Source organism: Gymnodraco acuticeps, unplaced genomic scaffold (genome assembly GCF_902827175.1).
Source record: "Gymnodraco acuticeps unplaced genomic scaffold, fGymAcu1.1, whole genome shotgun sequence".
NCBI lineage: Eukaryota > Metazoa > Chordata > Actinopteri > Perciformes > Bathydraconidae > Gymnodraco > Gymnodraco acuticeps.
Window position 1 is genome coordinate 87,496 of NW_022991562.1, and position 27,139 is coordinate 114,634.

The 27,139-nt window shown below is 42.1% G+C and overlaps 1 protein-coding gene across 3 annotated transcripts; it reads right to left on the bottom strand.

Annotated features, from left to right (window-relative positions):
* Positions 1-26,940, bottom strand: elk1 (ETS transcription factor ELK1). Of its 3 annotated transcripts, XM_034197330.1 has the most exons (11): positions 25,936-26,940; positions 25,804-25,841; positions 11,435-11,643; positions 10,632-10,817; positions 8,674-8,841; positions 6,695-6,835; positions 4,669-5,127; positions 2,363-2,495; positions 1,109-1,263; positions 426-509; positions 1-177 (listed from the first exon to the last, which is right to left on the bottom strand). In XM_034197330.1, exons 3-11 carry the CDS (start codon positions 11,639-11,641, stop codon positions 16-18), a joined length of 1,695 nt encoding a protein of 564 aa, XP_034053221.1. In that variant the 5' UTR covers positions 11,642-11,643; positions 25,804-25,841; positions 25,936-26,940; the 3' UTR covers positions 1-15. The 3 variants fall into 3 exon arrangements, with proteins under 3 accessions (XP_034053221.1, XP_034053220.1, XP_034053218.1); XM_034197329.1 differs by lacking the exon at positions 25,804-25,841 and having other exon boundaries at positions 4,678-5,127; XM_034197327.1 differs by lacking the exon at positions 25,804-25,841.
* Positions 26,941-27,139: the final 199 nt, after the last annotated feature.

A 27,139-nucleotide genomic window follows, 5' to 3' on the forward strand; every position in this document is an offset into this window, starting at 1 on the left:
AAGTTAAAAAATAATTTAAAGGTTTGAGGGGATGAAGGATTTTGAAGAGGGATTTGTCTTAAGAGCAGGTATTACCTGGAAGGAGAGTTTGGCCGGAGAGCGAGGAGCGATGGGGCTCAGGGTGCTCCAGAAGTGGATGGTGGAGGGAAGAGGACTGGGAGTCAACAGGACCGGAGTCTGAATACACACACACATTAGAACAACAGGAAAAACACTGCAAAGCTTAGGTGCGTTTAATTTCAATATATGAAGACTTTTTGTGACACACACACACACACACACACACACACACACACACACACACACACACACACACACACACACACACACACACACACACACACACACACACACACACACACACACACACACACACACACACACACACACACACACACACACACACACACACACACAGTGTTTACCAGACAGTGGGAGGTGATGACAGACGGGGTGAGTGTGTTGGTCGCAGATCCAGGAGCCAATAAGCTGTTAACAGCTGCGTTCACCTGCAGAGGGAAACAGGAAGTGATCTCACAGGCTCTACCTTTCTACCTGCTTGACCTAAATCCTAGAAGCTAATATACATTTATTGGCCAATAACAACTCACTGTACACTTGTATTACGTATATATAAAACCCTATGTTTAGTAATAGGTTGTTTTATTATAGTGTATTCCAAGTTATTCTTTTGAATGTGTGTTTGGTGCGTGATCATTATTCTTTAGAGTCATTGCGTGCCTATTGATTTGAACACGATCCGTGTATCCATCATTTCCTGGTCTTCTCTAAAGAAGAGGGACCAATGGAAACGTTGTCATGTTGCCGTTGTTCAGCATGGAAACATTCATTAGCTAACAATGACATTATTGTTCTATTAATATAAAGGGAGGTCAGGTACTCTTTAAAACAGCTGCTAGTTATGGGTACTTTTTGCTGAAGTACACTTCAAAGCCTCTTTACTTTGACTTGAGTAAAGAAGTTTAGTCAGTACTTCTACTTTCACCAGAGTATTTTTAAACACGAGTATCTGTACTTCTACTTGAGTAAAGGATGTGTGTACTTTTGCCATCTCTGTGTGTTTATATGTCAAGTGTTTCGTGCAAACCTTATCCAGGGAGAGGCCGGGGGGGAGGGAGGGGGAGGAGGGCAGCTCGAGGCCTCGGGGCTTCTTTGGTTTTGGAGGAACAGCGTCTGAAGTCACATGAGGAGTCATCGCTGAGAAGGGGGTCACCGGGGGGGCGGAGGGACAGAAACATCTCACTGTGAAAGCATGATTTTTTATTTTTTTATCTTAAGACACAAACATGGACATAACATATAGGAGATGACATTCCCATCTCAGACAAAAACAAAACAACAAAAGCAGAAGAAATAAAGATACAGTCAGTAGGACCACTTCAACATTTCACAAACAAAAATAAATTGACAACCAAAAACACAACATGGCATATTTATAGTTCCTTTAATCCCACTCTTCGTTAGAGCTCATTATTTCCCACGTCATGGCGTGTTGATTTTTTGTGGCAATAATCTTTTCCAAATGAAATTGTATTTTGAATCTACTCTTCAAACACTTTACATTAAGATTACTCCTTGATTGACTTTTAAAAATATGTATTTTAGCCAGAAGAATAGTTGTGTTTATTAACTGTGTGCTGTCTTCATCTAAAAAGCCCAAATAAAATATGAAAGGGTGTAAATTCAATATTGAGTGTCTTCAGCCAATTTTGAGTCTAAAGGCCCCGACACACCAAACTGACACCAAAGAACACGTCCCGACGGACCCGACTGTTGTGTCGCCTCACGTCTCCTGCGTCTTGCAATAACTCTCCTTACCAGCAGGCGGCGGTAGTGTGTATTCGTCATTCAAAAGAGGCAACCGGAAGACAGACTGCGTGATATATACACACAACAAATAGCGTGCGTTCCATTTTCGCTCTCGTCCATCACAGACTGTTTCACATCACCACTTATAATCGAAAACATGTTTAGTGCGGTACTGGAAAATGAAAAATAGCCATCTGTGTGCCTTCTTCACTTCCGTTTCGCTTCTCATGCACTGATTCGCTAAGCTGAACAGCCAATCAGAGTGATTTATTTTTCCGACAGCCCGGCACGGCCGAAAAGACACGACGAGGCGGGACACACCAATCTGAGTAGGGCGACAGGACGCTCATCGACGGCCGAAATCGGCTCGGTGTGTCAGGGCCTTAAGACCACAGACTTGATAAATAAATGCATCTGTTCTTCCTCTTCCTCTTCCTCATCACAGAATCTACATAATGGTGATGGTTCAATGAAAGCCTCGGTACATTCTCTCTTTGTGAGAAACTCCTCGGTGAGAACAGTTTCCCGTTACCTGTTAGCGTGTCCTTGCCCTCGCCTGCAGGCTGCTGACCTCCGACCCCCGGCTCCATGCAGGGGGGGGGGGGGCTCTCCACGATGGTGATGGGGGGCTCTAGTTCCCTCGAGCGACAGGTCAGCTGAGGGACCTGGAGGAGGAGCAGAGAGACGAACAGGTCATCAGTCTGAGGAACGAGACAGCAGACATCTGGACTCTCTGTGATGCCTGTGATCTTTTTGTTCGTTTTTACAATCACAAAATGATCAAATATGAAGAAAATCTAAATATGAGACTATAAGATTAGACTAGATAGACTATGAGACTAATATGAGAGTATAGCCAGGGGTGCACATAACTTTTTTTCCCTGGTTCTCAAAGGAGCACCTGCAGATGTTGCTTGGTGCTCATCCTTAAAATGAAATAAACCGTAACTTTTGAGGGGGTCTTTATTTGCCAGACACACGGCACTGAACACACAAGCAGAGGTGAACACAGAACACACATGCAGAGGTGAACACAGAACACACATGCAGAGGTGAACACAGAACACACATGCAGAGGTGAACACAGAACACACATGCAGAGGTGAACACAGAACACACATGCAGAGGTGAACACAAGACAACATTAGCACGAGCAGTAATCCTACAAGCTGTCATCACTACCCTCCTGACTGTTCTCCTCACTGTCTTCCTCTCTGTCAGACATGGTAGCTGATGATGTAGGCCTACTTCTTTCTCTCTGGTTGAGTCTGCGATTAGATGCTTGCATCCACAAGTCAACAGCTGGGTTTGGGTCGAAAGTCTCTGTTGTCATCTTAGACAAGTGGATGTAATCAAATAAGTATGTGAACATAACCAATAACCTACCATAGCCAATAACAAATGAATGTAACTTATTTTACCTTAAAGGTTGGGTAGGTAAGTTTCAGAAACTGGCTCGAGTGCACTAACATTTGAAAGTACACAGCCGAAAATAATCCGCCCCTTCCTTACAGAGCACCTCCTCCAACACACATGAACGCGCAATGCACGCCCAATGATGGCACGAGATACATTTGTGCCTGCACGAGATGGAAGGCTGACAGGCAGGGCGGCAATCCAATCCGTTTAGCCGGGCCAGCTAAACTTGGTCGTGCTTTTTACAGCGCCACGGCTTCCACAGATGACATTTTTTAATGGATTTTTTGTCAAAGCACTTCAGATATTCATTGCTATCGGGATGTTAAGAGCATTCCATGGAATATAACAAGTGTATCTCGAGCCGGTTTCTCAAACTTACATATAACAAAAAACAAAGGATAACAAAAAATAAATGCATAAATAAATAAATGTTAAAGGTGAGGTAGCCCACCTTTAACATTTATTTATTTATGCATTTATTTTTTGTTATCTCTCCAGTTTTAAAGGATATGTTTGGTTACTGTCCTATAGTATACATTGGAATGATTTCAAACCTGTTTATCCCAATAATTATAAAGGAGTGCCTTGGAAATATGTGTTTACATAAATTGTGACCAAACCGTTTGAACTTAGACTAAAGTGAACTATCTAAACACTCAAGAGTCCTCTACCTCACTGAGCTGTAGTTATCAGCCTCTCAGTCTGACTGGAGAGGACTCTCCCTCCACATTATTGTAGAAACATCTTCTTCTTACATCCGTTAGAGCAGCTAGCAGATTCTAATAACAACAGCGCCGGTACCGGTGCACCCTCCCTCTCTCCCACGCTCATTTTGGCTGTGAGCTGCGGGCGCCAGATAAGCCAACATCCCCATTTTCATCACTTACAGCGCCCATCGTACAGGGCAAATGAAACGTGTAACCGGGATGAAAAGGGTGTTACATTTACTTAATTATGAATATTGTTACATCAAGGCCGAAAATTAGGATGAGACCCAACGGTCAAAAAATTATTTTTCCCTCCCAGAGCTGCCAGCGCAACGCCAGTGCTACGGGCCGACCCTGAGTTCATATCATAGGTTCATATGCAACTCGCAAATATCTTTCTCTCTCTCTCCTCTCTTTTCTCTTCTCCCTCTTCTCTCTTTTCTCTCTCTCCCTCTCTCTCTCAATGTTGGTACGCCAACAATGCGCCTTTTTTCAAATGACCCGGTGCTCTTTTTTTGGTGGAGGTGCGCATGCGCACCTGCGCACCAGTTATGTGCAGCCCTGAGTATAGCATCTAAAAAATATGAGAAAATTAACCCAAGAAATATATGAAAAGATAATTGAGGACATTTCAATTTTGACATTTTTGTAAAATATCTAAAAAAAAATTATCCAGAACATTCTGAAAATATGAGATTATTCTCTCTCTCACCTCCTCCACCTGTTTCTCCTCCAGAGACACCATCTTCAGCAGCTCCTCCTCTTCCGACGGCAGGTTCTCCTCCTTGATGACAATGGGAGGAGGAGGAGGAGGACGGACAGAAGAAGGTGAAAGAGGAAGAGGACGGGCAGAAGATGGAGGAAGAGGAGCGACGGAGAGAGGAGAAGCCGTCATGGCCGCCTGATGCTGAATTTGCTGTGTGGGAGGGGGTTTGATGATGACAAAAACAGGCTGATGATTCGGGTGAGGAGCAGATTGGGGGTGAGGAGGGTAGCTGGCATTATTGGTGATTCCCTGACACTCTTCCTGCATCTGAGGAGCCATGGATATGTGAGGGGGGGGCACAGGACTGGACCCTCCGATGGGGATAATGGGGGTGAGAGAGGAAGGATCCCCAACACTGGTGAGATAAATCTGGGGAGGGTCGTTTAGAGCGGGAGGCAGAGGAATCTGGGGAAAAAAGAGACGAGGGGTTTTGAATACAGAGGATGGAAGGATGAGTGCAACAAGTAGTGGTTAAGGACCAGTTTGTTACTGGGACAAAGAGAGTGGAGCAGGGAGGATTATTGACCATGACTATTGGATTGCAGAAAATAAACTCCATGGTAAACAAACATTTATTAACACATCTTTATATCATTTTTGAAGTGCAAGCGCAATCTCCAGAAATAAAAATCTAATGTTGGACTATAAAGGAACTACAGCACGGTCACATGACTTCACGTCACCACCGCTAAGCTAAAGGCGGCTAATGTTGGGCTATAAAGGAACTACAGCACGGTCCCATGACTTCACGTCACCACCGCTAAGCTAAAGGTGGCTAATGTTGGGCTATAAAGAAACTACAGCACGGTCACATGACTTCACGTCAACACCGCAAAGCTAAAGGCGGCTAATGTTGGGCTATAAAGAAACTACAGCACGGTCACATGACTTCACGTCACCACCGCTAAGCTAAAGGTGGCTAATGTTGGGCTATAAAGGAACTACAGCACGGTCACATGACTTCAAGTCACCACCGCTAAGCTAAAGGTGGCTAATGTTGGGCTATAAAGGAACTACAGCACGGTAACATGACTTCACGTCACCACCGCTAAGCTAAAGGTGGCTAATGTTGGCTATAAAGGAACTACAGCACGCTCACATGACTTCACGTCACCACCGCTAAGCTAAAGGTGGCTAATGTTGGGCTATAAAGGAACTACAGCACGGTCACATGACTTCACGTCACCACCGCTAAGCTAAAGGTGGCTAATGTTGGGCTATAAAGGAACTACAGCACGGTCACATGACTTCACGTCACCACCGCTAAGCTAAAGGAGGCTAATGTTGGGCTATAAAGGAACTACAGCACTGTCACATGACTTCATGTCAACACCGCTAAGCTAAAAGTGGCTAATGTTGAGCTATAAAGGAACTACAGCACGGTCACATGACTTCACGTCACCACCGCTAAGCTAAAGGCGGCGAATGTTGGGCTATAAAGGAACTACAGCACGGTCACATGACTTCACGTCACCACCGCTAAGCTAAAGGCGGCTAATGTTGGGCTATAAAGGAACTACAGCACGGTCACATGACTTCACGTCACCACCGCTAAGCTAAAGGAGGCTAATGTTGGGCTATAAAGGAACTACAACACTGTCACATGACTTCACGTCAACACCGCTAAGCTAAAGGTGGCTAATGTTGAGCTATAAAGGAACTACAGCACGGTCACATGACTTCACGTCACCACCGCTAAGCTAAAGGCGGCGAATGTTGGGCTATAAAGGAACTACAGCACGGTCACATGACTTCACGTCACCACCGCTAAGCTAAAGGTGGCTAATGTTGGGCATGATGGCGTTTAGTCGTCTCATGTAGACACTTGTTAGCAACCGCCTGTTTTTAAATTCACCAGTGGGGGATTTACCGACATATTTGATGTCGTAGAACAAAATGTTAAATGCTCTCCTGTTTTAACCAAATAAATGTTTTTAGCATCCGAGGACATTGACTTTAGCTCGGTGCTGACCTGTGATTGGCTGGTGGCGTTTGTGGGTATCTGCGGGCTGAGAGCCGGAGTGGCACACGGAGACGGCTGAGTGACGATCACCTGCAGAGCCGAGTCCATCGAACCTCCTACTGACGGAGGAGACTCTGATATCACACAGACCTGAGGAGGAGGAGGAGGAGGAGGAGGAGGAGGAGGAGGAGGAGGAGGAGGAGGAGGAGGAGGAGGAGGAGGAGGAGGAGGAGGAGGAGGAGGAGGAGGAGGAGGAGGAGGAGGGATTGAGAGAGGAGGTTAAGCATCAGTTTGCACGTACTACTTTAAAGCAGATGAGTGTCCCTTGGCATAAAGATTGAATGATTTAAAGGGCTGTAAGAACATTTGTATGTTTAAGAAAATGTATAAAGAAAGCGTAATTAGACGGTATGAAGTTTACTTTTGATTGTGTTCTGGTTTTATGTTTCAGCAACTGTTCATTTATTTTATTTTAATCGTTTATTTGCACATTAATGAACACTTAAAACAATAAATGTGCCAAGCGTAATTTAGCTTTGAGCTACTTTCCATCCGCAGTCCCTCACATAAAACATTAAGAAAATGACATTTGCAAACATAGCAGATACAAATACAAGAAAAGTGCAAAAGAGACTGTGACTGAAATATTGCTTTTATTTTATTATGGTTATTTCATTTTATTTATTTTCAAGAAGGGGCTGGTAAAATAAGATGTTCTTCTCCCTGCTCCTTTCCACCATGCACTATAAAAACCAGTATAAGTGTACATGTTTTGTTTTAAAATAACTGCCATGTAAAAGGAATAAACAAATAAAAGCTGTATTATTATTATTATGGTACTCGCCAGTATATAGTAAGTAATTCAGAATAACTTCACCTCTACCAGCGGCAACATTAAAGTAATAAACACAACAAAGGATCGATAAATAAAATACAATCCTTTTGTATTCATTATTATGCATAGAGAGTAATTTTACTTTTGGTACTTATATATAGTATACTTTTGGGTTATACTTTCCTTCATGTAAAGTTCTCAGTACTACAGCATGAAAAATCACAGTGAAATACAAATGCTGGTTCAGCGATAGCTTCATGCATCAGAATGATATCAGAAAAACACATGAACGCAGCAGAACATTGCAGATAGCTGCACGAGTTCATTTCTGGTCGATTATCAAAACACTTAAAGCTCCCATGTCATGCTTTTCCGGTTATTACCCGTCCCCTTGTGTTATGAAGGTTGTTCTGCATGTAAACGGTCTGCAGAGTCACAAACCCTCAAAGTAAACCCTGTAGAGAGTAAAACTCTAACACAGAGAAGACCTGTCTGCTGCCCCAGAACGCCTCGTTGGACATTTCTCTTTTTCCATTTGTTTCTTCAGGGAACCGCATGACGTTATGCGGAGCTCCTCACACACCAGGATCCCTTGGCGTCACTATCAAACGCAGTGGGGGGACCTTTAGCGTACATGTTCAACTAACAGGGAGTCCCATTGACTTGCATAGAGCTCCCTGAACGCTGGTAATAGACGAGTTGGGATGGCGGAGAAATGCTCTCTGCAGACCCATTCTCACAGCGTTACAAACCTCTTTCTTTCTCAGTATCAAGCCACACTTATTGTTTTTACTTCAGCTGTGAGTGTGTGTGTGCTCAGGATGAGTTTTAGCGCTGTCTTGCTGTATCGCAGACCCGGACACCACACCAGTAAGCCAGCTCACTGAGCAACGAGCCTCGCAACGTCCCGACCAATCAGAGCACACTGGGCGGAGGGGGGCGGAGCTCCAACAAGCCGTGTAGGACAGAGAGTGAATACACATGCTATACAGAGATGCTGTATAGTAATTTAAATCTATTTTAGTAGACCTCAACAATGGAATTATGATCAGTAGAAATGGCCATGACATGGGACCTTTACATTTCAATTTCGAATACCATCCTTAACGCGGCATGAATTCAATCAGAAATATTGTTTAACTGCATCTCTCACCTCTCTTAGATCGAACATGGCGGCGGCGTCGTGTTGTATCAGCAGCTCTGTTTTGATTGGCTGTGGGTTGTGCGAGGCCTGCAGTGATTGGATGGTGAAGGTGGAGTAGAGGCCGGACTTCATGTAGTCGTTACGGGAACTTTTCTGAGAGCCGCCGGGTGACGAGCGCTGGGGATCAATAATCAGTCAGACACTAAATACATTTATAATAATAATACACTTTATTTATAGAGCACCTTTCATGCTTGACGCAGACCAAAGTGCTTTACAGAATATGACAAAAGGTCACAATCAAATTAAAATATGTAAAAACAAGAAAACATTAAAACATGAACAGTGATACTACACAAATTACAAGCCAAATTAAAAAGATAGGTCTTTAATTTACTTTTTAAAATTCCAATTGAGGTTGCCGTTCTAAGATCAAATGGGAGGCTGCTCCACAGTTTGGGACAATATAAAAACAGAAAGCAGCCTCTCCAGTTTTCTTGTAATGCACTCTAGGTACTTTTAAAAGTGAAACATTGGGCGCTTTCACACCGGAGTACTTTTCCCGTTTAGTTCCGATAGTTCCTGGGATTTTGCGTTCACACCAAAAAGAGAACTTAGTTCATGAGAACTTTTCCCCCCTTTTCAGTCCCTGCTAGAGAGGTGGTACTTTCCTGGGGAGAAAAAAGGTCCAATTTCTGATTGGCTGGACGAATTGCAAACCACGCCCCGTAAAACTCGGAAATGTTTTTTGTATTTGCTGGCATTAGCATTATTAGCATTAGCATTAGCCCCGCGCACCAACGGAGAGAGAATAACTTGGAGTGATGGAGTGATGAGAAGGTGTAGAAGCTGCTGGGAGTCCCAGCAGCTTCTACTGAAGCCGGTCCCCGACTTCGGGTGGCAGTATACGCCGTGAAGTTTTTTGCAGCCTTCCAGTAAACCCAAAGCAGAAGTGACGTCAGCGGCATCATTTGTGTAATCCTCCCTCAGGGACTTATTCCAGTGTGAACGCGATCGGCTCTTAGTTCCATGGGGGTACTAAGTGCTGGGAACTAAGTATGGCAAAGTACTTGGCGTGAAAGCGGCTATTGGAGGATCTAATGCCCCTTTCACACCAACGCGGTTCCCGTTCTAGCTCCGTGCTAGAGCTCTTCTGGTTCGGAACCGTTTTTTCTTTTCAGCCCCCGTTTTGTTCACACCGCCCAGAGCCCGAGTGGTGCTGCGTCATTGCGTCATCGTTTGCGTCATGACGTAACCGTTTACATGCCTGCTTCATAAAGCCAAACCGCGCGGAAACCCCTCACATCAAAAACAACAATGGCCGATTGTATTGAAGCGCTGCTCGTAGCTTTTGCTCTGTCAAAACCGAATGGAAATAATAGGACGACTTCACCACAAACTTCCCATTCGTCACAAGCGACTTTCAAATGTTCTTTGACAGAGTCTAGCAAGTCATAATGTGGACTTGTTTTCGGACGACCGCTGTCACTCCGTCCGAGGTCTCGCTTTTGGTCCCGATAATCCTTCTTAACTTTTTTCTGTTTGTTGCAAATCTGGTCCAACAGTTTACGTTTGGGGTTTTCCATCGTTGTGTACAAATAGGACAAAACGTGGGCTTTTTGTTGTTGTTCAGGAGGTTGATCCCGATCCTCCCCCTGCCCCTGCCTCCGACGTAAGTGGGACGTATACGGTTCTTGCTTCTAGACCGACCATTTTTTGGAGGTTGGTAAGAACCAGTTTTCGGGGTAAAGAGCCGGCTCCGCTGCGGTGTGAACAGGAAAAAATTGTGTTTATCAGGCTCTAGCTCCGAACCGGCCCTGGAACCGCGTTGGTGTGAAAGGGGCATAAGTGTCCTTGCTGGTTGATAAAATGAGAGACAGTCACTTAAATATGTTGGGGCAAGGTTATGTGTATGTGATGATATCACTATGCAGAAATACACAAAGAGGAAGGAAGTCAAAGTGTACCTGGGGTAAGCTCTTTGACGGACAGGTGGAGGTCCCGCCCTCGAGGCCTATTGATTGGCTGTTAGGGTCGGAGATGTCCCTCATCTGGCCTTCCTCTCCGTTACGAAGCCCTTCAGCCAGGGAGGGGTCGGGCTGACTCACAAACTTATAGACAAACTTCTGACCGCTTACCTTCTTTATGATATTCTGAAATAAGCATAAATAAATACACAACTGTAAGAAAAGGCACTAAAGGAGAATCCATTTTCTTTTGCAGTAAAAGGGGTATTATTACTGCAGGAAAGGAGGTATTTTTTTGTGTGTCCACATTACAAATAAACAATGGACCTAGATTTTCTGAAACCTTGTTAAAGGGTGTAGCAGGGGCCAAGGAAGAACCCATTACATTTGGGATCCGATTTACAGGTAAACACACAAATTACGTGTCACTTTTCTTAAACATTGTAGGATAGGGCATTTGTGCTACATTCGTGGGGTGTTGAAAAAAAATCGGAAGAATGTGTTCACGTGAACCCTTATTATTTCTTACATTTTAACATGGTTTCAACGCTTGGAGCAATAAAATACAACACATATTCTTTGTGGTGTCCATGTTGTTTCCACATTACGACTTAATGCTCATGACTTCCCCACTCAGTATATAGGAACGTCTGAGGAACACTTGAATGCACCTTTGGAGGTCAGTGCTCGCCAAGAACCATTATAGTTATATGATAAGCATTACCTATGACCAATTATACTCAAAATCTGGAACAAAACTGGAACACAACAGAAGAAAATCATATATTATCAGTAGTATTAACCTTGTCGTAGTAGTATCTCAGCGCTCGGCTCAGCTTGTCGTAAGTCATGTTATTTTTGTTCTTGCGGAGACCCCAGAGTCGCGCCACCTCCTCGGAGTCCAGCAGCTTGAACTCTCCGTCCTCACTTGTCCAGGAGATCAGGTGACGCTGCCGCTGGTCCTCCAGCAGGTGGAGCAGGAACTGCCACAGCGTAATGGACGGGTCCATCGCTGAGGGACACACAGAGTTTCAAAATCAAAGTCAACTTTATTGTCAATCTTTCAGTTTGGGTCCAAGGCTAAAATCCCTGGGAGTTTCTCTCCTACACATTCCCCCCAACTTGAAACGCCTCCATTAGACTCCTTTATTTTCTTTCAGGAACATAATGTCATCACTATGTAACTTAAACTTCTATTGGCTAGAGCTCCAACGCATTGTACGTGATAGGCTAAGGGGCGGGACTTCTCTAAGCTGTTGACTTTAAAGTAGAGACACTACATACTGATATACACCTGAACATCAGCAGGAGAGGACTCTTTAAAGTAGAGACACTACATAATGATATACACCTGAACATCAGCAGGAGAGGACTCTTTAAAGTAGAGACACTACATACTGATATACACCTGAACATCAGCAGGAGAGGACTCTTTAAAGTAGAGACACTACATACTGATATACACCTGAACATCAGCAGGAGAGGACTCTTTAAAGTAGAGACACTACATACTGATATGCACCTGAACATCAGCAGGAGAGGACTCTTTAAAGTAGAGACACTACATACTGATATACACCTGAACATCAGCAGGAGAGGACTCTTTAAAGTAGAGACACTACATACTGATATACACCTGAACATCAGCAGGAGAGGACTCTTTAAAGTAGAGACACTACATACTGATATACACCTTAACATCAGCAGGAGAGGACTCTTTAAAGTAGAGACACTACATACTGATATACACCTGAAGATCAGCAGGAGAGGACTCTTTAAAGTAGAGACACTACATACTGATATACACCTGAACATCAGCAGGAGAGGACTCTTTAAAGTAGAGACACTACATACTGATATACACCTGAACATCAGCAGGAGAGGACTCTTTAAAGTAGAGACCCTACATACTGATATACACCTGAAGATCAGCAGGAGAGGACTCTTTAAAGTAGAGACACTACATACTGATATACACCTGAACATCAGCAGGAGAGGACTCTTTAAAGTAGAGAAACTACATACTGATATACACCTGAACATCAGCAGGAGAGGACTCTTTAAAGTAGAGACACTACCTACTGATATACACCTGAACATCAGCAGGAGAGGACTCTTTAAAGTAGAGGCACTACATACTGATATACACCTGAACATCAGCAGGAGAGGACTCTTTAAAGTAGAGACACTATACTGATATACACCTGAACATCAGCAGGAGAGGACTCTTTAAAGTAGAGACACTACATACTGATATACACCTGAACATCAGCAGGAGAGGACTCTTTAAAGTAGAGACACTACATACTGATATACACCTGAACATCAGCAGGAGAGGACTCTTTAAAGTAGAGACACTACATACTGATATACACCTGAACATCAGCAGGAGAGGACTCTTTAAAGTAGAGACACTACATACTGATATACACCTGAAGATCAGCAGGAGAGGACTCTTTAAAGTAGAGACACTACATACTGATATACACCTGAACATCAGCAGGAGAGGACTCTTTAAAGTAGAGACACTACATACTGATATACACCTGAACATCAGCAGGAGAGGACTCTTTAAAGTAGAGACACTACATACTGATATACACCTGAACATCAGCAGGAGAGGACTCTTTAAAGTAGAGACACTACATACTGATATACACCTGAACATCATCAGGAGAGGACTCTTTAAAGTAGAGACACTACATACTGATATACACCTGAACATCAGCAGGAGAGGACTCTTTAAAGTAGAGACACTACATACTGATATACACCTGAACATCAGCAGGAGAGGACTCTTTAAAGTAGAGACACTACATACTGATATACACCTGAACATCAGCAGGAGAGGACTCTTTAAAGTAGAGACACTACATACTGATATACACCTGAACATCAGCAGGAGAGGACTCTTTAAAGTAGAGACACTACATACTGATATACGCCTGAACATCAGCAGGAGAGGACTCTTTAAAGTAGAGACACTACATACTGATATACACCTGAACATCAGCAGGAGAGGACTCTTTAAAGTAGAGACACTACATACTGATATGCACCTGAACATCAGCAGGAGACGACTCTTTAAAGTAGAGACACTACATACTGATATACACCTGAACATCAGCAGGAGAGGACTCTTTAAAGTAGAGACACTACATACTGATATACACCTGAACATCAGCAGGAGAGGACTCTTTAAAGTAGAGACACTACATACTGATATACACCTGAACATCAGCAGGAGAGGACTCTTTAAAGTAGAGACACTACATACTGATATACACCTGAACATCAGCAGGAGAGGACTCTTTAAAGTAGAGACACTACATACTGATATACACCTGAACATCAGCAGGAGAGGACTCTTTAAAGTAGAGACACTACATACTGATATACACCTGAACATCAGCAGGAGAGGACTCTTTAAAGTAGAGACACTACATACTGATATACACCTGAAGATCAGCAGGAGAGGACTCTTTAAAGTAGAGACACTACATACTGATATACACCTGAACATCATCAGGAGAGGACTCTTTAAAGTAGAGACACTACATACTGATATACACCTGAACATCAGCAGGAGAGGACTCTTTAAAGTAGAGACACTACATACTGATATACACCTGAACATCAGCAGGAGAGGACTCTTTAAAGTAGAGACACTACATACTGATATACACCTGAACATCATCAGGAGAGGACTCTTTAAAGTAGAGACACTACATACTGATATACACCTGAACATCAGCAGGAGAGGACTCTTTAAAGTAGAGACACTACATACTGATATACACCTGAACATCAGCAGGAGAGGACTCTTTAAAGTAGAGAAACTACATACTGATATACACCTGAACATCAGCAGGAGAGGACTCTTTAAAGTAGAGACACTACATACTGATATACACCTGAACATCAGCAGGAGAGGACTCTTTAAAGTAGAGACACTACATACTGATATACGCCTGAACATCAGCAGGAGAGGACTCTTTAAAGTAGAGACACTACATACTGATATACACCTGAACATCAGCAGGAGAGGACTCTTTAAAGTAGAGACACTACATACTGATATACACCTGAACATCAGCAGGAGAGGACTCTTTAAAGTAGAGACACTATACTGATATACACCTGAACATCAGCAGGAGAGGACTCTTTAAAGTAGAGACACTACATACTGATATACACCTGAACATCAGCAGGAGAGGACTCTTTAAAGTAGAGACACTACATACTGATATACACCTGAACATCAGCAGGAGAGGACTCTTTAAAGTAGAGACACTACATACTGATATACACCTGAACATCAGCAGGAGAGGACTCTTTAAAGTAGAGACACTACATACTGATATACACCTGAAGATCAGCAGGAGAGGACTCTTTAAAGTAGAGACACTACATACTGATATACACCTGAACATCAGCAGGAGAGGACTCTTTAAAGTAGAGACACTACATACTGATATACACCTGAACATCAGCAGGAGAGGACTCTTTAAAGTAGAGACACTACATACTGATATACACCTGAACATCAGCAGGAGAGGACTCTTTAAAGTAGAGACACTACATACTGATATACACCTGAACATCATCAGGAGAGGACTCTTTAAAGTAGAGACACTACATACTGATATACACCTGAACATCAGCAGGAGAGGACTCTTTAAAGTAGATACACTACATACTGATATACACCTGAACATCAGCAGGAGAGGACTCTTTAAAGTAGAGACACTACATACTGATATACACCTGAACATCAGCAGGAGAGGACTCTTTAAAGTAGAGACACTACATACTGTATACACCTGAACATCAGCAGGAGAGGACTCTTTAAAGTAGAGACACTACATACTGATATACACCTGAACATCAGCAGGAGAGGACTCTTTAAAGTAGAGACACTACATACTGATATACACCTGAACATCAGCAGGAGAGGACTCTTTAAAGTAGAGACACTACATACTGATATACACCTGAACATCAGCAGGAGAGGACTCTTTAAAGTAGAGACAACTACATACTGATATACACCTGAACATCAGCAGGAGAGGACTCTTTTAAAGTAGAGACACTACATACTGATATACACCTGAACATCAGCAGGAGAGGACTCTTTAAAGTAGAGACACTACATACTGATATACACCTGAACATCAGCAGGAGAGGACTCTTTAAAGTAGAGACACTACATACTGATATACACCTGAACATCAGCAGGAGAGGACTCTTTAAAGTAGAGACACTACATACTGATATACACCTGAACATCAGCAGGAGAGGACTCTTTAAAGTAGAGACACTACATACTGATATACACCTGAACATCAGCAGGAGAGGACTCTTTAAAGTAGAGACACTACATACTGATATACACCTGAACATCAGCAGGAGAGGACTCTTTAAAGTAGAGACACTACATACTGATATACACCTGAAGATCAGCAGGAGAGGACTCTTTAAAGTAGAGACACTACATACTGATATACACCTGAACATCATCAGGAGAGGACTCTTTAAAGTAGAGACACTACATACTGATATACACCTGAACATCAGCAGGAGAGGACTCTTTAAAGTAGAGACACTACATACTGATATACACCTGAACATCAGCAGGAGAGGACTCTTTAAAGTAGAGACACTACATACTGATATACACCTGAACATCATCAGGAGAGGACTCTTTAAAGTAGAGACACTACATACTGATATACACCTGAACATCAGCAGGAGAGGACTCTTTAAAGTAGAGACACTACATACTGATATACACCTGAACATCAGCAGGAGAGGACTCTTTAAAGTAGAGAAACTACATACTGATATACACCTGAACATCAGCAGGAGAGGACTCTTTAAAGTAGAGACACTACATACTGATATACACCTGAACATCAGCAGGAGAGGACTCTTTAAAGTAGAGACACTACATACTGATATACGCCTGAACATCAGCAGGAGAGGACTCTTTAAAGTAGAGACACTACATACTGATATACACCTGAACATCAGCAGGAGAGGACTCTTTAAAGTAGAGACACTACATACTGATATACGCCTGAACATCAGCAGGAGAGGACTCTTTAAAGTAGAGACACTACATACTGATATACACCTGAACATCAGCAGGAGAGGACTCTTTAAAGTAGAGACACTACATACTGATATACACCTGAACATCAGCAGGAGAGGACTCTTTAAAGTAGAGACACTATACTGATATACACCTGAACATCAGCAGGAGAGGACTCTTTAAAGTAGAGACACTACATACTGATATACACCTGAACATCAGCAGGAGAGGACTCTTTAAAGTAGAGACACTACATACTGATATACACCTGAACATCAGCAGGAGAGGACTCTTTAAAGTAGAGACACTACATACTGATATACACCTGAACATCAGCAGGAGAGGACTCTTTAAAGTAGAGACACTACATACTGATATACACCTGAAGATCAGCAGGAGAGGACTCTTTAAAGTAGAGACACTACATACTGATATACACCTGAACATCAGCAGGAGAGGACTCTTTAAAGTAGAGACACTACATACTGATATACACCTGAACATCAGCAGGAGAGGACTCTTTAAAGTAGAGACACTACATACTGATATACACCTGAACATCAGCAGGAGAGGACTCTTTAAAGTAGAGACACTACATACTGATATACACCTGAACATCATCAGGAGAGGACTCTTTAAAGTAGAGACACTACATACTGATATACACCTGAACATCAGCAGGAGAGGACTCTTTAAAGTAGATACACTACATACTGATATACACCTGAACATCAGCAGGAGAGGACTCTTTAAAGTAGAGACACTACATACTGATATACACCTGAACATCAGCAGGAGAGGACTCTTTAAAGTAGAGACACTACATACTGATATACACCTGAACATCAGCAGGAGAGGACTCTTTAAAGTAGAGACACTACATACTGATATACGCCTGAACATCAGCAGGAGAGGACTCTTTAAAGTAGAGACACTACATACTGATATACACCTGAACATCAGCAGGAGAGGACTCTTTAAAGTAGAGACACTACATACTGATATGCACCTGAACATCAGCAGGAGACGACTCTTTAAAGTAGAGACACTACATACTGATATACACCTGAACATCAGCAGGAGAGGACTCTTTAAAGTAGAGACACTACATACTGATATACACCTGAACATCAGCAGGAGAGGACTCTTTAAAGTAGAGACACTACATACTGATATACACCTGAACATCAGCAGGAGAGGACTCTTTAAAGTAGAGACACTACATACTGATATACACCTGAACATCAGCAGGAGAGGACTCTTTAAAGTAGAGACACTACATACTGATATACACCTGAACATCAGCAGGAGAGGACTCTTTAAAGTAGAGACACTACATACTGATATACACCTGAACATCAGCAGGAGAGGACTCTTTAAAGTAGAGACACTACATACTGATATACACCTGAAGATCAGCAGGAGAGGACTCTTTAAAGTAGAGACACTACATACTGATATACACCTGAACATCATCAGGAGAGGACTCTTTAAAGTAGAGACACTACATACTGATATACACCTGAACATCAGCAGGAGAGGACTCTTTAAAGTAGAGACACTACATACTGATATACACCTGAACATCAGCAGGAGAGGACTCTTTAAAGTAGAGACACTACATACTGATATACACCTGAACATCATCAGGAGAGGACTCTTTAAAGTAGAGACACTACATACTGATATACACCTGAACATCAGCAGGAGAGGACTCTTTAAAGTAGAGACACTACATACTGATATACACCTGAACATCAGCAGGAGAGGACTCTTTAAAGTAGAGAAACTACATACTGATATACACCTGAACATCAGCAGGAGAGGACTCTTTAAAGTAGAGACACTACATACTGATATACACCTGAACATCAGCAGGAGAGGACTCTTTAAAGTAGAGACACTACATACTGATATACGCCTGAACATCAGCAGGAGAGGACTCTTTAAAGTAGAGACACTACATACTGATATACACCTGAACATCAGCAGGAGAGGACTCTTTAAAGTAGAGACACTACATACTGATATACACCTGAACATCAGCAGGAGAGGACTCTTTAAAGTAGAGACACTACATACTGATATACACCTGAACATCAGCAGAATGTCCTCCTAAATTCTTGAAATAAGTGTTCATTTTTTGCATATTTTTTCTCTCATCTCTCCTTTGTTAACTTACCTATAAGACCTAAGAAGACCATAAACACACACACACACACACACACACACACACACACACACACACACACACACACACACACACACACACACACACACACACACACACACACACACACACACACACACACACACACACACACACACACACACACACACACCACACACACACACACACACACACACACACACACACACACCACACACACACACACACACACACACACACACACACACACACACACACACACACACACACACACACACAAAATAAATGAACCACTCTCCTGAGAAGGTCACACTAAACAGATTACAGGGAGAGATGCTAATGAAGCTCATTACCATCGGCTGACCTGTTACACAACTACCCCATCCAACACCTTAGAAACCATCGCCATGGTGAGAGACCTTTCATCAATGGTAACCAAGGGAGAGGACTTCACCCAAACACAGAGAGAGAGAGATGTGAAGAGGTGCCCTGCTTAAAGGCACTTCAACACAACTACTGGTGCTCTCTAGACCAGGATGACTCAATTATGATGCAGCCTGAATATCAGCTAAAGAAATGAAGTGTTTGTCAAATATATGTAGTTTCTATCGATGCAGGTGTTTCTTAAACTACTGCCTGTGGACCACCTTTGGTAATTCAGTCGGAGTTATTTCATATGAAAAAAACTATTTTTGAGTAAATGTAAGCGCCGGATTTTCCTTCCCTTTCTAGCAAAAACATATAGAAATTAAAGTACATTTTTATTAAGATTTGTGTTCGCTTTACTAACATTTTAATCTCATTGTTGTTCTGCATTTTTATTTTGTATTTCTTCTAATAAGACGTTCATTCGTGCCACACACAGAATACACAGTATGTAGATTGCTGCTTATACTGCGAAATCAAACTCTACAATTATGGAGAGGGTAAATAACTTGATACGAAATGTTTGCGCATTTTACACATTTTTGGACCGAATGATTTAAATTAAGGCTATAAAAGCGTTCACCCTGGATAGCCTATTTGGCTCAAAGAATAAAGAATACACTAAATTACAGAATTCTCTTTCTCAATGTAAGTCAATGTGAAAAAGTGTTTTTAAGTTGATCCTAATGTGACTCAATCCTTCGCATACCACATGAAAGATGACCACCAAATTGCACTACATGGACGTTGTTTTAGAACGTTTTTTGAATTTTCTCATGCATGATGTCAATGGTCCTAAACCTAGTTGTAAAAACGTAAATTGGTATGAAATCCAGCGATTGATTTGAAAACCATGGGAACCATACAAAGCCTCACATTGTATGATTTCATGAGCCTGTCAAAACCAACAGAGCCACACTGGAATGAGTCAGAAATGCTGATCAGATGGATGATTATTAATAGTTTCTACGCCTTCATCAATCAATCTCAGCTCTGACAGCTACTGGATCTGAGCGACAGTCTGTCTTTGTGGTAAACAAATGTTCAGCCTCCTCAGTTAGGACACAGTAAAAGCGTCAGATGAAGGTTTCTTTACTTCCCGTCTGAACCAGATCTCTGCAGGTCACACACACACACACACACACACACACACACAGGCTGCAGAAGCTTATCTCCGTCCCTCGGGTGTCTCTAGAACAAAAGGTAGTGTGTTTACAGTTTATTTCCACAGCTTCTCGCTGCTTTTCACCCCAGAATGATTCACCTCACACCGGGAGCTGACCGGCAGAACAATCACAGACACAAGCAACAGCAATAATGTGGAAAAGAAACACACAAAAACATCTAGTTTCTGGTCTCCAAATACTGTACATCTGAGATGAAATACATTTTAAGTTAATATAGCCCGATTACACGCCTCTATAATGATTGAACTCACACACACGTATGCATACAATCTCTATGGAAAGAATGAAACACTAAAGTAAGACTTGGAGAATTGTGTTAGCCTCAATTGAACTTTGTGTTTTGTGCTATTTAGAAAATGTTAGGAGGCTTATACGCTAACATTGGAACAGTAAACACAATTGTGAGCACAATAGTTTTGCATTGGGCCCATTTCAAATTGGAATTTTTTTTATATTCTACTATATCAGGGATGGGCAACTTTGATGGTGGTGGGGGCCACATCATTGATGTGCTGGCCACCAGGGGGCCGCAGATTCACTTGGAACACACACAAAAATTCCATGTGTTGTATGTAATTATTAACAAATATACTAAGTCTGACATCTTCATTGACATTTTACAATCAAAGGGAACATCCCCAAAAAAATGGGAACATCCTCTAATAAGCTCAATAAATACATATCAGTTCACAGACATTTTATTTCATTTTTACAAGTGGCATGTTTGTATTGAACAGGTTATTAAACAGTGGAATAAAACTATTTTAAACTATTGGAAAGCACAGAAAATGTGTGTGTATTGAGATGAACCATTAGATGACATACACATGAAGTCATGAACACTAACCCAGACATTAGTAGCCTAACTTGAACCTAAAACACTTGCAGCCAGTCTCTGCTGACGCACAATAAGGGGAATGTCCACACAGACACCTGTCAGCCCTCACTCTGCTGTTCCTCAGCGCAGCTCCCCCTCCCGCTGAAATGATGAATGAAAAGCGTAGTAATCATAGATAACACGGCAGTTTGTTTTCATCTGATTTCAAATAAACAAAGTCTTGGTTTTAAGAATATTAAACTTGTTTCACCAAATTCAGATGATAAAAACAACTTGTAAGCTTGTAAAGGCATAATTACAAGAGGCAGCTTAACGTCACAGCAGGCATAACAACAGCCGCTGTTTCTTGTGAGGGTTGCCCCGGGAAACAAACACAATACACACAAATGCGTCACAGATTATTTCGCGGTATTTGAAATCATCTACGCAGCTCGCGACGTAACTAGGAGTCTAGTGGACGGTATCAGTACTACAAGTAATAAAAAAAAAATATTTTATTATTAATTACGTTGTTTATATATTAATCTGAGGGCCGCAAAAAGAGGAGGTGGGGGCCGCATGCGGCCCGCGGGTTGCCATTTGCCCATCCCTGTACTATATGATCCTGATATTGTTGGTTAGTATTTTTCTATAAATGTTAACTTTCAAGTGCGAGTGCATTAGCTTCAAATGGGCCAAACCATTTAAAGTGAAGGTACATTAGCTACAAATGGGCCGAACCATTTAAAGTGCAAGTACATTAGCTACAAATGGGCCAAACCATTTTAAGTGCGAGTACACGAGCTTCAAATGGGCCAAACCATTTTAAGTGCGAGTACATTAGCTACAAATGGGCCAAACCATTTCAAGTGCGAGTGCATTAGCTACAAATGGGCCAAACCATTTCAAGTGCATTAGCTACAAATGGGCCAAACTATTTTAAGTGCGAGTACATGAGCTTCAAATGGGCCGAACCATTTTAAGTGCTAGTACATTAGCTACAAATGGGCCAAACCATTTTAAGTGCGAGTACATTAGCTAAAAATGGGCCAAACCATTTAAGTGCTAGTACATTAGCTACAAATGGGCCAAACCATTTTAAGTGCGAGTACATTAGCTACAAATGGGCCAAACCATTTTAAGTGCGAGTACATAAGCTACAAATGGGCCGAACCATTTTAAGTGCGAGTACATTAGCTACAAATGGGCCAAACCATTTAAGTGCTAGTACATTAGCTACAAATGGGCCCAAACCATTTTAAGTGCGAGTACATTAGCTACAAATGGGCCAAACCATTTCAAGTGCGAGTGCATTAGCTACAAATGGGCCAAACCATTTCAAGTGCATTAGCTACAAATGGGCCAAACTATTTTAAGTGCGAGTACATGAGCTTCAAATGGGCCGAACCATTTTAAGTGCTAGTACATTAGCTACAAATGGGCCAAACCATTTTAAGTGCGAGTACATTAGCTACAAATGGGCCAAACCATTTTAAGTGCGAGTACATTAGCTACAAATGGGCCAAACCATTTAAGTGCTAGTACATTAGCTACAAATGGGCCAAACCATTTTAAGTGCGAGTACATTAGCTACAAATGGGCCTAACCATTTTAAGTGCGAGTACATAAGCTACAAATGGGCCGAACCATTTTAAGTGCTAGTACATTAGCTACAAATGGGCCGAACCATTTTAAGTGCGAGTACATTAGCTACAAATGGGCCGAACCATTTTAAGTGCGAGTAAATTAGTTACAAATGGGCCAAACCATTTTAAGTGCGAGTACATAAGCTACAAATGGGCCAAACCATTTTAAGTGCCAAAATGTTTGCTTCAAATACATTTCTAAAATTTTAAAATGAACCTTTTAAGTGACAATTCAAATAGTCCAAACCATTTTAAGGGGTAGAACATTAGCTTCAAGTAATCCAAACTATTTAAAAAATGCTAAAGGATGTTTAAATGAATTCAAATACTCCTGTAATACTGCAGTAATACTTCTATAATACTGCTGAAAGCACCAACACCACTGTGGCTTAGCCCCTCGACACACTTTCCGTCAGAAACATTGTCATTTGGCTCAAATATTAATCAAACACTCGGCATCCCAGTGCGTCAGTGTTGCCACGCCAACGGGTGAATATATCATCACTGACTTCCAGCTGATGTCTCCATGAAGACATTGAGCATCACGTCTGTAATGAGGTCCTTTTTTATGAATTACTCAAATATGATCATGTTTTACATCCTGCTAATAGGATATCGATATGAACTCTTTATGGTACATAGACTGTACTTATACAGTGCTTCATCAGGTATTTTCGATCCCTCACAGCACTTTACGAGTCATTCACACCTCATTGCTATAGGGAAGCTAACATTTTTGTTTTGCATACTCAGGGTTCAACAGGTGGTATGAAGAGTGGGTTGAATATATTGAATTAAATTAGCACCTGTCATCTGCCAAATAAAGGAAACATCTGAGCTGTGGCATGTAAAAAAAACTCAGGTCACGTGCCACCATTGAGAAATATTCATTTTAAAGCAATTCCTTATTTGAACAATAGTCAGGGATTAAGGTTACATAATATACGTTCTACTTTCTGGTACTACTATACCCATTGAAAAGTGTCCAGCATGAGTTTTCAAGTGGCAGGGATAAAGAAAAGGCGAGTAGAAAATGTTTAGTGAGCAGCCGCAGTGGAATTGTTTGACTGTTTGAATCATTCCTGGTACTGAATGAACGACAATATTTGAAATGTTCACCAGATGAATTTGACAAGATGTGCTCTCTTTGTAAATAAGTAATAACTCTAGAAATATTGGCGTGATATGGTAGTGGTGTGCATCTGAATTCAAACATCTCTCTGAAGAGTTTTATACAGCTGAAAGTGCATTTCTTTTTGCATCCACGTCTACCTTTTATAGCTATCTTTTTAAGAATGTGGTCAAACAACAACCCGAGCCAGCTCTGGTTGCTTGATTAAAGAAATATTTTGTTATAGGTGGTTCCCTTTGAAAGCGGAGCCGGCATTTCCTTCACAACCTACAACCCTTTAATGAAATGATGTTCTGTCTGACAGACATCTCTTTAGACGCATTTGAGTTATTTTGCATTTTGAGTCCTGAAATGTGACTATTGTGCATCTCGATGTGGAAACGATATATTGTCATCACTAAGCTGAAGGGAACGGCAGTTAACGCTGCATAAATTATGATTTAGCCTCGAGGGTAGCAGCCAATTTCTTACCAATAGCTCTTCTACTGTAACTTGGTTTAAGTCACTGCATTCCCAACACAAACACTATGGTTGCATTTCAGTCTGCATGCACACTTTTTCAGCCCTCAACTCTTGAAACCGAGCTGCTAGTATCTGAAGTCACATTCTGATTAATGTAAGTTTCACTTCTTAATGCTTTACATTTAAATTGATGCACATCCTTCATCTCTTGTAAACAGGTGTGCATGAGAAGTTGTTGAACGGAAAGAGAAGAAGGAATTCCAGCATACTGGCCGTTTCTCAATCTCGAGGAAACTGGCTTCCAAGCCAATATTTCAAGGATGCTACGTCATCGAGTGCCACAGAAGGACTGTTCCATACTTGGAATTCCACCGATTGGTTGGTTTGGGGGAAATTTCGTCGAGGCTGCACATGTGTAGACTTCGCGTCCTTAAAATCCCCACAATGCTTTGCGCACGGACCAATTTCCCCAAATCTGTGGCGGAAAATGTAAGGCGGGGCCTCTCATATGACGCACACCTGCACACTTGCTAGCCTGTTCCACTCTTCGTTTTCCGAATGCCAGGAAGGATTCTTGCCTCGCTTCTGAAGCAAGTGACTCAGAAGACATGTGCTACCAAGCAAGCATACTCGCGATTGAGAAACGGCCACTGTTGTTTACTTGCAATTAAATGCAATAAGTGACGCCACATGTCCTTCCTTAGACTGTCTTAGGGGGGAAACCTTTATTGTAATTAAGCGACAGTGTGCAGTAAATCTCTCTTCTCTTAACTATAATGCTGGCATACAGTGCACCTTTGTATTGGGATCCTGCCCGCCCTGTTAGGGATTGTTTTCTCGTGATTTACCGGCTCTCCGCCCTGTCTCTTTGATGTGAGGCTCCCCAACTTCCTTCCTCACTCCCTGAAGGGTCATCTGGTTTTCCCCGTGTTTCTCCAATTAAATGAATAAAATAACAGATTTCTGTGGGTTTGGATTGTTGGAAAGATTTTGAGATAACGAAACCACAAAACTCAACTAAATTTAAAACGAGGGTCTAGTGTTTTACAGACATTTTGATGTGTATATTTAACTTGTTATACCTTTCAGTGAGAAAAGAGATCATTACAACCTAAAGATACTTTCTCTAATGCACTTGGGTCAGTGAAGGGAGCACACAGGAGGCAAGTTTACACACGCTGCCACACACACACACACTTAGCTGCATGCTGCTGCAGGCCTCAGCAGCTTTCACACACCTGTTGCAACGCTTTAGCTGCAGCTTCTTCCCTCCAAACTGCACAGAAACACACGCATGGTTTCAACACACACACACACACCTGCAGTATATAAACACAGCATGCAGTAGCTCCATAAACAGCATCTCTTACCGTTTATCAGCGGGTTTGAATCCATCTTCAGTGAAATGTTGTATCTCTCTTGCAGATTGTCTCCCAGCAGCAGACTCAGGCCTCCTGCATGCTGCTGTGTTCTTGTTGTTGTTTATCTGTCTGTCTCTCTCAGACTGTCTGTGTGATGGGGGGTCTGTCTGTTTACAGCTGTCAGAGCCAGGCTGAGGAGGAGGCGACGTTCATCAGCTTCTTCCCCAACCTGCTGGCGTTATGTAACCGCAGAGAGCTGTTGCCGCTGCCAGGCTCCAGAGCCTCCATGCTAACAACACCTTACCGACGGCACGAATACATTAAAAAGTTCAGCTCAGCCCCAGAAACACAAAAACACTCCGCCAGAAACAGACATTAAAGACACCATCAACAGGCGTGTTAACAGCTTTTAGCCTCACATAACTTAATGCTACATCATATTATCATGATAATACATGTCTAATAAGTTTGTGTGTGTATACAAATATGAGTTATTTTGATTCCTCCCTCTGCTGTCAGTGGATGTTTTGACAAACGCTAATAGGAGCTAATTAGCTAACTAGCACTGCTAACACTGCCAGGCTTATTTTTTCCTTTGTTTCAAACTAAAAACGTGTTCTTTTTATCTTATCATAATATTCCGTTAAAGCCGATATTAAACGATTCATTCTTAATAAAGTTTCTCCCAAGTTAAGGGTTATTTTTCTGGGGGCTGAGGCTGTTAGCCTAGCGTGCTAACTAGCCTAGCTTAGCTTAGCTTAGAGACAGCCCCCGCCCTCCTGCTGGTGCGTCAGCCCCGAAACAGCGCTCTCTATGCGGACTGGAGTTCACCAGAAACCGCCCTCACGCCACGGAGGAAATGTCGTATGAAAAATAAAATAAATGATATATATAAAACTGTTTTTTCAGCGGTTTGACGGCCTGCAGTGTCCGTCTCGTCGGAGTGTTTTCCTGGTTTCTTCCTGTTTGTTTTGACTAACGCCTCCTCACTACTTTTCTCCACTGTCAGGTTAACCCCCGTTCAAGCAAACACACTTCCGGGATCGTTTTCCAAATAAAAGAGATGTATTTACCAGGCAAGTCATAGCCTGTATAAAGGGGAATTGTACATGAATCTACATTGCTTGGTCACTTACAACATTCTCTGCAACATTTAGCTTATTGTATTTATTTAACACAATCTGCAGTTGTGTTTTATTATTTTAAGTCTTAT